Source organism: Cannabis sativa, chromosome 4 (assembly GCF_029168945.1).
Source record: "Cannabis sativa cultivar Pink pepper isolate KNU-18-1 chromosome 4, ASM2916894v1, whole genome shotgun sequence".
Taxonomy (NCBI): domain Eukaryota; kingdom Viridiplantae; phylum Streptophyta; class Magnoliopsida; order Rosales; family Cannabaceae; genus Cannabis; species Cannabis sativa.
The window spans coordinates 11,337,503-11,351,258 of NC_083604.1; the positions used below are offsets into that span (position 1 = coordinate 11,337,503).

A 13,756-nucleotide genomic window follows, 5' to 3' on the forward strand; every position below is an offset into this window, starting at 1 on the left:
GCATGGCTTGGTTATAATGGGTCATGGATCGAAAACCAATACAACCCTTAACTTTAGCTTGGCAGAGAGGACCACTTCTTCCCGTGGGTTATTTTTATATTGCCTTTGCTACCCTACTAGAAGTTAGACATGGCTTTGTCAAGGTCTCTAGATAAATCAAAAGGGAGTTTGAAGCAGGACATGACATATGATGGGATAGCTTGCAGAACAGCTTTGAGCAGGGTTTCCTTTCCACCCTTTGAGAAAGAAGATTCATTCCACCTGTTGAGGTAATGTTAGGTTTGGTCGTTTATGTAGTTAAAAGTAGATTGTTTTGTGTGACCAAAGCATTGGGGGATTCCAAGATATTTCTCTAAAGTAACATAATGAGATATGCCTAAAGTCTGTTCAATATTCTCGATGGTGCAATTAGGGGTGTTCGAGGAGAACATGATAGATGATTTTTAGAAGTTTACACTTTGACCACATGCTTACAATACAAGGAGAGAAGAAGTTTAATTCTAGTGGCATGTAATGATTGCTTAACTTTAATATGAGAATTAGCAGATAATTAGGATTTAATTTTAGAATTAGACTTTTAATTATTATTTATGAAATTATAGAGATATATTTGAATTCTAAGTGTATTAATTATGATTTATGTAAAATTTTATGACGTTCATATTTTTATGCCGGTTATAGTGGAATGCGACGTATGGCCTATACAGTCACTTAGATATAGTTTGATATCTTAGAAGTAGCAGGGCGATATAGTTAGAAATTTAGAATATCATGATATTTTAGGATTATGGATTATGACAAATTTATACCTATGTATGTTGATTACTTCATGGTGAAGTAAAAGGATAAATTAGAAATTTTACCCTTGTTTTGTCTTTAGTGGCTAGTGGATTTTGTAGTAAATCCTAGGGTTATTAATTTTTATTCTGAGATGAGTTATATAGGTTTTATTCCAATTATCCTTAAGTTAATAAATCAAAAATTAAAAAAAAAAAAAATTCCCAAGTTTCCTCTCTCTATAGGTACGGCCATACTCAAGAACCAAAAGACCAAAATTTCTCACCTCTTTAGCAGCAATTTAGAGGGGTTTAGCTAGGGAATTCTTAGATTTTGGAAGATTGAAGCTCAAGGTAAGCTTCCTATTCTCCTTCTCTTTGAATTCCAAGTTTTTGAAATTCGGTTTTTCATAATTGTTTGGGTTTAGTTCTATTTTCTGGTAGCTTCTTCTCTTTCCTAGGTTCGGCCACAATCAAGAACCAAAAGACCAAAATTTCTCACCTCTTTAGCAGCAATCCAGAGGGGTTTGGCTAAAGAATTCTTAGATTTTGGAAGATTAAAGCTCAAGGTAAGCTTCCTCTTCTCCTTCTCTTTGAATTCTAAGTTTTTGAAATTAAGTTTTACATGCAATTTCTAAATTAAGTTACTGTAAAAATTGTTTGGGTCTAGTTCTGTTTTTTGGTGTTGATTTGGAGTTATTTGAGCTGTTTTAAACAAGAATGTTTGTTTATGATTGAGTTTAGAGCTCAAACTTTGCTCTTTAATGGTGAATCTTGTTTCACAGGAGTATATCTGTTTTTATTGCTTGAATTAAGTTTGTTATGGCTTAATTAGGTTGTCTGGAGAGTTTGGCACGATTTGGGGTTATTTGAGTTCATGGTGGAGTTTTAGGGTTTTCTATAGTGAACTGGTTAACTGGTTTTGGCATACTTGAAGAATCGGTTAAATGTTTCCCCAAGTAGAACCCTGAGAACCAATTTTCTATTTTGGGAATCCAGTTTACCGATTCTAACAGTTTTGGAACCCTAGCTTTTTGTGTTTTAGCAATGCTTAGGTTATTTCCACGCTATCCATTGATAAGGAAACTTCTAGTTTTAATTTTAAGTCCCTGAAAAGTGATTTAGCGTATCACTTATCAGTTTTACAAATTTGTGACTTAGGAGCCTATAAATCGTCGAGCAGCAGTTTCCCCTTATATTTACAGGCACACTTGAATTCGAAATCAAGGTAAGATTAGTATAATAATATGCATATATGATTACATATTTAGTGTGCATGTTTATGAATGCTTGTTAAATAACATACCAGTAATGGAAGTACTAGTGTACATAGAGTTGCATTGAATATCGATGGATATATGTTTGGCAAAGTACTAATTGATGCTATCACATTGGTATAACTAGAGTACCGAGTATAGGCTGACATTATGGTTAATAGTACTATCATACGAATATTCTAGACTCAGTATGTGTGCGATGCGAGATAGGGTTATAATTAGGTGGATGGGCGCCTAGTTGTAATCTGGTTTATGTTATGTTATGATTATGCTTTTTTTACTGAGTCTGTCGACTCATAAATATTGTTTGCATGTGTAGGTAAGGGCAAGGCTAAAGCTGGACTTCAGTGAGTTTGAGCTAGTGAAGATTGTACATATCAAGACAGTTAGACCTAGAGTGTCCGATCTTTGGGATAACAAGCTATATTTTGTTAGTCGCTAGACGATAACTTTGTAGTTAATATTTTGTAGTACAGTTGTAACTTCTAATGACGAGATATCAGATTATGTAAAGTTTAAAGGTTAATTATGAAAAGTTTTAATTAAACACAATTTTTAATAAAGTCGTTAGTTAGCAACAGATTGCACAATTATTATTTAAATTACGATAATACACCTAATTTAGTAGGGTGTTATAATTTGTTGCAGAGCTGCCCGGTTGTCTTTTGAAGATCATCACGATATGTACAATTATCATCAGAGATAAGCTCAACTCACGGTTTAGTAAGACTTCTATGCTTTAGTAGTTTGTTTTATTAGTAAGTTATGAGAAAAGCCTGTTAGAAAGCATGTTAGTAGCCTGGTGGCTGAATATGCGCATATTCTTTTTCAAAGTAAGTAGTAATTAGAAATTATTATTGATCACTATCTAAGCAAATTTGAGTAATGAACTAGTTCGATTTGAGCAGAATAACAATACCCAAAAAGAACATGTGAGTCGTTTTGTGTGTTGTGTGAGTGTGTTTCGGTGGTCATAAGTTTAAGGTGAGAGGTGAGTGCATATCGACAAGAATGACATTAGAGGAGGAATTAAAGGACAAGGTGTACAAGGGATAAGTATACAATCACGCCTTCTGAAGACTATAAAAGCAAGGAGGTACGAGTAGCGGCGATAATGAGCCTACGAGGTCTAAGGATTCGACCGAGGGTAAGCTGCAACCAATCTCCTACAACCTATAACCAGAGACCACATGCCTACAACTGGCGACCATCCTCCTGCAACTTGGGACCACCCTCTAGCAACTGGAGACCACCTGACAGCAAACAAGAAGCCCACCTTCTTTACCAGCAACATACAGTGTGAAAGCGACACTTTGTCCCCTTGGGATCACTTTGTACCTCAGGCTATTATAGCCTATAAATACCCCTTCTCAGATGTGACAGGAGATTAGAAAATCATACTTGTAAAACCATATTGAAAGCAGTTGAAATTTTTCCATTATCCTCTCCATTTTAAGAGAGCAATTTGAATTACATTTTATCTTTCTCTTCATCTCATTTTTGGACTTGAAGTATAAAGTTTACTTTCCAGCCACAAGTTAGTCGACGAGTTCTCACCTTTAATAGTTTGGCGCTGTCTATGTGAACGACAAGCTTCGGCCAAGTCGTTTCTTTACACACAACCATTTCAAAATGCCTAAACGCTCATGCTGCCTTCGAGATGTTGAGATTCGCCTCAACAATAACCGTTGCCGTAGGATGAGACCCTCCACCCCCCGTCGCTAGAGAAGAAGGTGTAGATGATCACAGACCTCAAGTGGGGAGTGAAGGTGCAAGTAGGCAAGGACCTCAAGAAGGTTTAGAAGGAAATTTCTGTGAGGAGGTCTCGGTAGGTGATCAATGCAATAGGGTAACAACCTCGATAATTGCCACAAGAGAAGGAGCATTACAAAGACGGAAAGTCTCTTCACTAATTAGACACCCTCCACCACCGACACCAAATGATCCTAGAACCTCACATCCTAGGGCGGGAAAAGAAAAACGAGTTTACTCTGTAACGTTAAGCTCTTACACTTGCATGCACAATGAAGAAATGAACGAGCTGAAAATGAACAACTTAAGGCTGGAAGAGACTATGGTGAACATGCAAAAGGTGTTGGATGAGCTCTTAAAGGGGTATTCTGATGAACCCTTATTCAATGGGAATTCAAAGTGACGAAGAAAGATAAGGGCGAGCCGAAGGATGAAGGAAAGTCAAAGTACTCAATAAGTAACATGTTGGAGGTGTCCCCGTCAAAGGCAAGGTCTCGAAGAAACTCGAAACCATCGTTATAGTTGAAGAAGGTCGACTCGAAGGTGGCCCTAATGACTTGAGGGAAAAACTTAACCAAAAAACAACCGTCAAGAAGAGAGTGTCGTTATTGACAATGCACCACCGTAAGGAAGGTCTGAAACATACGCTGTAGGACCTTCGAGAGAAGTTGAATAAGAGGAGGCAAGAGCTTGATAGAGAAATGGAAGACCTCAGCCGGAGAATAGTCTAAGCTGCATTAGAGGAAGGTAACTAGGATGAGGATGATTTTAACGATGAGTCACCCTTTTCAAGGGGAATCCAATCCGAATAACTACCCCCAATTTCAAAGAGCCTAACATACTACTATACGAGGGAATCACTAATCCAAAATATCATCTGGATGCCTTCAATGAAATAATGAAAATGAAGAGGGTCACGAGTAAAGCGAGGTGTCAATGCTTCATGGTGACGCTCCGAGGTGCACCGTACATGTGGTTCAAGAGATTTTCTCCTGGATCAATAAGCTTGTGGATACAATTTTTTGATGAGTTCTTGTCCTAACATTACACTTCTCGAGACTATGTCATCCCGAGGACGAGCTTAGCCAACATCAAGCAAGGGGAGACCGAGAGCTTGAAAAGCTACATCTAGCGCTTTAATGCTAAAGCAGCCAAGGTTGGGAGGTTGTCCAAAGAAGAGCATAAGATGGCCATAGCCGCTAGAGTTAGGCTAAAAAGTAAACTGTGGAACAATATGCTCAAGAGAGAACTAGATAACCTAGAACATTTCAATGAGAGAGGCAACAGATACATCTTAGTGGAAGACGAGCATGAGAATCTAGGAACGGGTAAAGATGAACAATTTAGGAAGGCTCAAGCTGAAGAGTCACACAAGAAAAGGGGTTCGTATACAAGGATGATAGGCAAAACAAGAAAGTCAAGAAGGAGTTGGAACCACTGCCTTGTGAGTATACCCACTACATGGAGCTAACCCACTCAAGAGAGCACATATTCCTTACAAATAAACACTGAGTACCCTTCAAGAGGTCCCTACCCTTGAAAAGAGAAAGAACTAGGAGAAACCTAAACAAGTATTATTGCTTCCACACAGATGTCAGACATCTCACAAAAGAGTGCAAGCATCTGAAAGTCGAAATCGAAGAGTTAATACAACACGAGTACTTAGGAGGGTATAGAAAGGAGAATCAGAGGCCAAATGAGGTGTGCCAGTAGGAAGATCTTGAAGAGGCTCCCAAAGTGTTAAGGGACATCCAAACTGTCATTGAAGACCCAAAATTAGAGATAGAACCTGCAAGGGAAGGGAAAAATATGCCCATGAAGCGAGACATGAACCTCAAGTCTGGAGCCTAGAGCAAAGACCATCAAAGGGTTTTAAGGGAGAGAATGATTCGGTAACATTCACTAAGGAGGACGCAAGGGGTGTGCACTTCCGCAAGAACGAACCATTGGTAATTGTGATCCAAATTGCCAACATGAGTGTGCATCGAATGCTAGTGGACAACAGAATTTTTGTGGACATTGTGTGCTTCGTAACCCTCAAGAAGATGGGACTAGGACTCAAGGACTTAAAGCCATGTGAAATATCGATCTAAGAGTCTACTGGAGACTCAATCCAACTGCTTGGAACGATAGAGTTAGCCCTCACCATTGGAGAGAACCCCAAACACTCCACGGTGATGGAAACATTTTTGGTGGTAGATTGTTTGGCTGCATTCAACATAGTAATGGGAAGACCCTTGCACAACCACTTGAAGGTTGTAACCTCAACGTATCATTTTTACATGAAGTTTCCTACCCTAGGGGGAGTTGCCACGCTGAAGGGGGGTAAAGAGAAGCAAGGGAGTGTTACAATGTCTCGTTGCGCCTCGCCACCAAAGTCAAGGAACCAATGGCAATGGCAATCTTAGAAGGACCAGTTGAAGGTAGTGGAGTGAAGTCCGCAGAGAAGTGATGAAACAGGAGCCATAAAAAATATATATCCTTTAGGCATGATTAGTAAGAATCAAGGAGGGACCATTAGGGCGACTCCAGTAGCATATCTTCTTTTGTTTTTCCTTTTTTTTAAGCATTGCGATCTAGCAAAAAATAACTATATGAATGAATGTTGCATTGGAGCTACCATGTTTGCATTTCCAAGTTGATATTCCTTTCCTATAGAAATAAGCGAAGAACTCAAGTATACAACCCATAAATGGCGTTGTACACTTACGGGGCATGGAGATGAGTAAAAAAATTCTAAGTCATCAAGGATTAACTACCCTTAATTGACAATAGGAAATACGCTCCTCCACGCAAAAATCGCTAAGTCAAAAGAGGTCTTGATAGACACTTGTGTCCTATTGCTGAGATGAGAGGGACGCCTCGCAAGTGTAAGCAAACACTCAAAAATTAAGAAGGTATGCAGTTAAGTACAATAAGTCCCCTCACATCCAAATGAAAGGATGAATAAATGATAAGAGGACAAGACTGCTCAAAGTGACATATCCCTCAAAATAAATCCACTTGCCACAGCAAGAAAAGTTGTTTTGGTCAAAGAGTGGTCCCAAGAGACACTCGGCCAACATCATCTTCAAAACTCAAAGATTGAAAAAAAAGCAATGCAGATGGTCCACTTACCAAAGTAAGGAGAACCACTTGGTCAAAGAGCAACCCAAAGAGTACTCAGCCAAAAATGATTCTAAATGTCAAAAGTACATAAAATAAAAATAGAATTCTACAGTCATCCCAAAATATGAAACAAAAAGTAAAAAGAAAAGTTTCAAGGATCTTCATAAATATGGCCACGAGAAGATTTCAAATATATATTTTTTATTTTAGATATGGGTTTGTTGTTTCAAATCTTAGATAGTAGAGGAGGCGTTGGTAGTCCCTCGTAAGGGTTTTGGGGTAAACATGAGGGAGAGAAGAGAGTGATGGGGGAGTAGAAGGGGTTTTGGGGCCTATGTGTTCCATCAACGGCAGGTGGTGGTCTGCCATATGATTTTCTTTCCAAATTTGATTGGGGTTTTTAGGGTTATGGCGGTAGTGGAGAGAGAAGAAGAAGAAGAAAACATTAATTTTTTCAATAATTATGTAAAATTTTATTAAGTATTTTTTTTTATTTTTAATTTTGATATGATTTATCTTTATTTTTTTTTTAAATAATGTAATTAGGTGGAGTATTGAAATTGTGTCACGTGTACACTGTATCCAAGTGATCAATCCGGCATGACATTTAATAGCTAAAATTAGATAGAAATGACTAACTGCTAATTCAATCTAGGTTTTAAGAGTTTTACCATCAAAATATGAGTTCTTAGAGTTAATTACTAGTGAATGATACTTTTGGGGGTTTCGCCATATAATGTAAGTTGTTATATGGACGTGATCATGTTTAAATCAATATTCCTCTAAGTAGAACAAAAACCAGATTATATAAGCCAAGTAAATTAATGGTTATGATTTTTAGAGGTAACTAGAGAGATTTGTTTAGAAAAAATAGCTTTTTTCAGTTTTAACCAAATAAGTAATAATATTACAAAAATACTTCCAGCTGGCCAAATAAACAATACAACCCAAATAAAATAATTACACAAATACCACTTACAGACACCTTCAATCCAGGATCCATGCAACCTGGGAAACTATCGCGCAACCACGCAGCAACCCAACGCAACCGAAACGAAAATTTAACTAGAAAGAGAACCACCATTAATTCTATCGACTTCACCTGAGAAGATGACCAAAATCAATCAAAACATGAGGTGTTTCGAATTTATGAAAAAAAAAATGTAGAAAAACTACTACGAAATTAAAATTCAACCAGAACTCTAGTTTAATTTGCATAAAACTAATATCCTGACTTCAATTTTCAGATCCATGAAAGGCAGATCTCAAAAAGTTGAACTAGAATTCCCAAACAATCCAACTCAAGTATAGTCCAAAAAAAATTACATCAATACTATAGTAAAATATTTATCCTGGTATATTTTAGTTGTTTTCCAAATTTTCAATGGTGAATTTGTTCATATTAAATTATAAAGAGACATGTAGATAGAGAGTTACGTACGTGGAAACACTGTTCTGATTTTTAATGTTTCATAACAGTTGCATAAATATTTTGTTAATAGTTGCATAAATATTTTGCTAATAGTTATTTTGTCTGATGCAACCTTCTGCCAACTACCCATAAACTTTTGTCTAATTGAAATCTTCGTCTAATGCAACCTTTGGCCAACCACCCAACAACCACCCTAGCCCTGCAACCATCATCTAATTGAAACCTTCGTCTGATGTAATCACCGCGCAACCACGCAACAACCATCCTACAATCATCGTTTGATTGTGTAAGTGATAGTGTAAGAGGTATTTGGTAATTAAACATAAAAAGTATAAATGTTGTCAACACCTTATAAATGTATTTTTATAAATAAAATGTCAATTTATATTTTTTTATGTAATAATTCAAAAAAAAAAAATAACTAGAGAGATTTATATATGTATGGAAATTTGAGTTTTTATATGTTTCAATTAAGGAATAATTACATAAGGCACCATTTTTTGTAAAATATTTACATTTTTACATTCAAAGAATGTTTTTTTTAACATTTTTACGGTTTTCCAAAAAATAACACGAAAACTGCATAAAAGTAACATCAAAATAACAACAAAAAATAACATACAGATAACAAAAAATTAACAACAAGTGAACAAGAATTCAACATAAAAAAGACCATGTTTTATGTAATAAAATAAAAAAAAAAATCGTAAAAATGTTTAAAATTCTGTGAAACCGTATTTTTGTAATTTTTTTTTTGTTGTTTTTATGTTTTTGTGAAATAATCCCTTCAATTAATATATGTATATAAATAAAAAAAAAAATTATATAAGCTTGGAAAATATATTTGGACCAAATTCCCTCATCACCCTAAAATAAATTAATTGTTTACTTAAAAACACAAAATTGAGTCTAATTATAAATTCACCAAAATCCGTATACGCGTAAAGACTATATATTTTATTTTGAATTTTGATTTTTTTTTCAAATTTAGAAATCTTTAGTTTGATATATTAATTTTTGTAAACTGTGTTGATACAAAATCGATGCAATTTGATTTTGGAATAAGAAAATTTTGATGCAACATCGGTTAATTTGATGGTCCAAGTAAAATTTGATTGAATAAAATGACAATTTCAGTGCAGAATCGATATCAATTCAACCGTGCAAGTAAACCTTAATCATTTTTGGAAGTCAATTTCGGTGCAAAAAATCGACGCCAATACAATATATATAGTTCCATCAAATTAAACTTGTGTTAATAGCTAGTCAATATATACATGAGTATATTAAATAAGTGAATATTGCTATTGGGCATCAGTAGTACCTAGTACCCTTAAGACGTGTCGCTTTACGATTTGACAGTGATACTCCCTAAAGGCTATTATATTTAACTATATGAGACCCGATACTAACTTACACCAATAACCATATTGACACGTAGAAAAGTGCTTAACACTACGGGTAGCTTTTAGCCTTTCTCTAAATAAGTTATTGTATATTATTCTTGCTGTTCACTCAATTAAGGAGCAAATAAATGACTGATCTCCCCAAGACTAGCTAGCCAGTTTCAGGGTGAATATTAAATAAATTACTGTGTATACATATTAATTGTTAAGGTAAGTTTTTTCACTCTAATCCTCACTATACTTTTATTCAATCTCTATATCTCACCACTTGTTTTTTTTCCTTATTCTCTACCTAAACAAATTAATGATCAATTTTGGTTACCAAATCCATCTTTCTAAATCCCTCTTGCCTAACATATTGGTAGAGCGTGTTTGATCCGCAGGGGCAGACATTTATAATTTGGAAAAAGTGAATTCCAAACTGTAGTACCAATAAACTGGAAAAAGAAAAAGTTAAATCCAAAACATCGTTTGTCCGTTTCACAAATAAATATACTATTGGTTCTCCATTAATGTTGAAAAGATAACACCTAGCTAGCTAATACATATGATGAATTGAAAAAACAAAATAAGCCCTTTTTTCTTTAGTTGACAAGTGGGCTCATGATTTAAGAAGAATAAATTAATGCTCCATTATTATGATCAATGATCATAAGCAGCAAATAAAAAATTTTATATTAATAAAAAAATAAAATAAAATAAAAAGTAAAACAATTGGCTTATACTTGGTCCCCCTCCCCAATTGGGCTTTATATATATTAAGGTTATAGCTATAGATTGCCCCAAAGAAAAGGGCAAAGCCAATCAAGATTAATCATATTACATCTCGTGAAGAACTTTTCTTCTTCTTCTTCTTATTATGATAATATTTATTTCTCTGTTGCTCTTGAAGAACATAACAACTAAACCCTTTTTTCTCTGATTATCCCTTTCCAAATATTATTTTCCGATATATATTTTTAGTACTGTAAAAACATATACTAGATATGAGTAACACTATGATGCCGAGGGTTAAGGTCATGGTGTATCTTGTTTACGATAGGGGTTAGCTTAATTACCTCAATTATATATATTACTTTTATATAGTTTCGATTTGATCGATCTCTTCATATATAGTTTTCAACATACATATATATATAATAATAGGAATATGGATGTAGTGAAAGTGAAAAAGGGCAGTTTAATCAACAAAACGTGGGAGCGATGCAAGTCGTTAGGGCGCCGCGGCCGTGACAAGTCACCAGCTGCAGCAACCGGTCGAATCATGACGAAGAAGAGTAAATCGTGCCCGCGTTTGAATCTGATCACTCCCGTTACGGAGTCGCCGGAGGCGGAAGGAGGTGATCAGATTAATATTCATAATAGTAATAATTATTATAAGAAAGTGAAGGGCTGTTTCTCGGTCTATGTGGGACCGGAAAAGCAGAGGTTTGTTGTGAAAGCAGAGTACGCCAACCACCGCCTCTTCAAGCTACTTCTCGAAGAAGCCGAGTCGGAGTTCGGCTACGATAACCAAGGCCCCATTATGCTCCCATGCAACGTTGATGTGTTTTATCGAGTTTTGATGGAAATGGACGATGATGATGGTGGTGATAATAACGGCGGCAGCCTTGGCGGCGCAGCCGATTATAAGATTCATCGGCCTGGCTGTGGCTTCGTGATTAAGCGCCACGTCACCTCTTATCAGCTTCTCAGCCCTTCTCGCATGGTGGCTATTAATCAGTTTTAATTAGTTATTACGTACTATCACGTCATCGTCATCACCTCGGTCATTATATAGTATATTTTCCTGTGTAATAATTATAATTGGAATTTTATGTTATAAATAATTATATGATATATATGTGGTGTGTTATATTACGTGTGTAATAGTTTTGTGTGTTTTGTAATGAAATTTTCGAGAGGTTGGAGATTTTATTATAATAGAAGATAGTAAAACTATATTATAATTCTATTCTTAAATAGTATAAAGATTAAAAATGAGAGATTTATTAAATATATATTAATATATATATATACTATATATTGCATATATATAAACATAGAAGAAGAAGAATTCAACACATACACATGTAATATAATAATATATATATATATACTTATTTACAAGTTTAAGTATAGATTAGTAGGGATTACCATAACTTGAACAAGGTAGTTACACCTTATCTCTAAGCACTAAGAAAAGTCTCATGGAAATAATTTTGAGAATTATCAATCCTTAGACTTTTCTAACAATTTGCTTTTTTTGATATAAAAAACTAGCTCATTTCAAATGAGCACCAAAGACCTTATTTTATAATGTTTAGGTGATTACACTTAGAATTCAATCACACAACACCTCATTTCTCTCATATAAATGAGTATTAATATAGTTTATAATAACTATATTTCATAACTTTGAATAGAAAAATTGACTTAATATGCTTAAATGTAAAATATGTTATTTTAATATACTCCCTAATTAGAAAAAGTGTACATATACTTTTTGTAATACCCTAACGTTTAATAACTGGATTAGTAACCTTAACTAAGTTAATTAAGTAATAATGAGAAATTATATTGTTATATGATTTAATATGTGGAATTATTGTGATGTATTACATTTTAAGACCCCGTTGGTATATGTCAGGGGCATTTTCGTAATTCTGACCTAAGAAGGGTAAAAATTATAATTTTATGGTATATTGTATTTATGGACTATATTATTATATAGTATGTTTATTCTATCTTTATGTAGATGATTTCTAATAAGTCGGCATAGTATAGTCACAACCGGATATTTTTGGCTGAACTGGGTTCGGGGCCCAAAATATATTTTTGGAATTTAGTTATGGCTTATATGTGTTAATGAGAAAATATGAACTATGTGATGTCTGTGTGTGAGTGGAAATGAAAAATTGTCCTTTTATGTGTGCTTTAGGGGCAATATGGTCATTTGACCAAATAATCTATTTTCATCAAAAATCAATTTTTAGCAAATAGAAATTCATTTTCTGGGTTTTGAAACCCCAAACTGCCCTCTCTCTCTCACCCTCTCTGTTTTTGTGATTTCAACTAAATTTTGTGGAAAAAAATTTGAGTTTGGTGTAGAATTTTATGGATTCTCTTGCTTGAAACTTGGAGAGCATTAGGTAACTATTTGATCTCCTTTTTCTTGCTTGGATTTCTGATTTTTAAGCTTCATGATGATGTTCTTGGTGTTCTTATGTTGGTAGTTGCATGTTATTGTAAATTAAGAGAATAAGTGATGTTTTTAGTTTGATTATACTTTGGTGTTATGCTTGATGTTTCTATATTGATTTGGGAAGTCTATGGAGTGGATTGTGATGTTGAATTTTTAGAAAATACCTTGAATTTTTTTAGGTTTGTGCTTTAAGTTATGTACAATATTAATTTTTGTGTAGCATGCCTAAAGTATGTTTTTGATTTTGTTCTTGAGCTATTTGTTGTGCTCATTTTTATACCAATGTTGGATTGGTTTGGTGTTCATTAGAGTTTGATTTGTGCATGAAATTTGAATGAGTTTTGGTTGAATTTTGGGTTAGTTTCGAAAGTATGAAAGTTGGGTTTTTTTGAGGGAGCAGAGGCTGTCGCCGCGACCACAGCAAGGCTCACCGCAGTGAGCTCCAACAGATTGGAGCTGCCGCGGCGAGGACCCTGTTTTCCTGGGTTTTTATTTTTCTTGTTTTTGTCATAACTTTTGATTTCAAACTCTGCCATATCTACACCACTAACAAACAAAATCTAAAGTTAGCTATGTAACAAGTAATCTATACGAAATATTAAATGCATAAACAACATTATGTATTCAGCATAAACAAACACAATATAAAGTAAGCTATATATCAAGTTACCAATTAGACACGTTTTCTTTTCTTTTTCTGTTTATGTTTCCTGAATCACAATTGACCCATATTCCCTCATTGATATTGTTTCTAATGTATTCAGCATCGTCTTCCTCAAGGTTACGATCAATTCCCATAACTTGCTCATGAATTGGTTGCC

At 34.8% G+C, this 13,756-nt stretch overlaps 1 protein-coding gene across 1 annotated transcript; it reads left to right on the forward strand.

Moving 5' to 3' along the window:
- Positions 1-10,523: 10,523 nt before the first annotated feature.
- On the forward strand, positions 10,524-11,705 carry LOC115714387 (protein SMALL AUXIN UP-REGULATED RNA 51). The gene has a single exon (XM_030643072.2). It carries the CDS (start codon positions 10,902-10,904, stop codon positions 11,478-11,480), a length of 579 nt encoding a protein of 192 aa, XP_030498932.2. The 5' UTR covers positions 10,524-10,901; the 3' UTR covers positions 11,481-11,705.
- Positions 11,706-13,756: the final 2,051 nt, after the last annotated feature.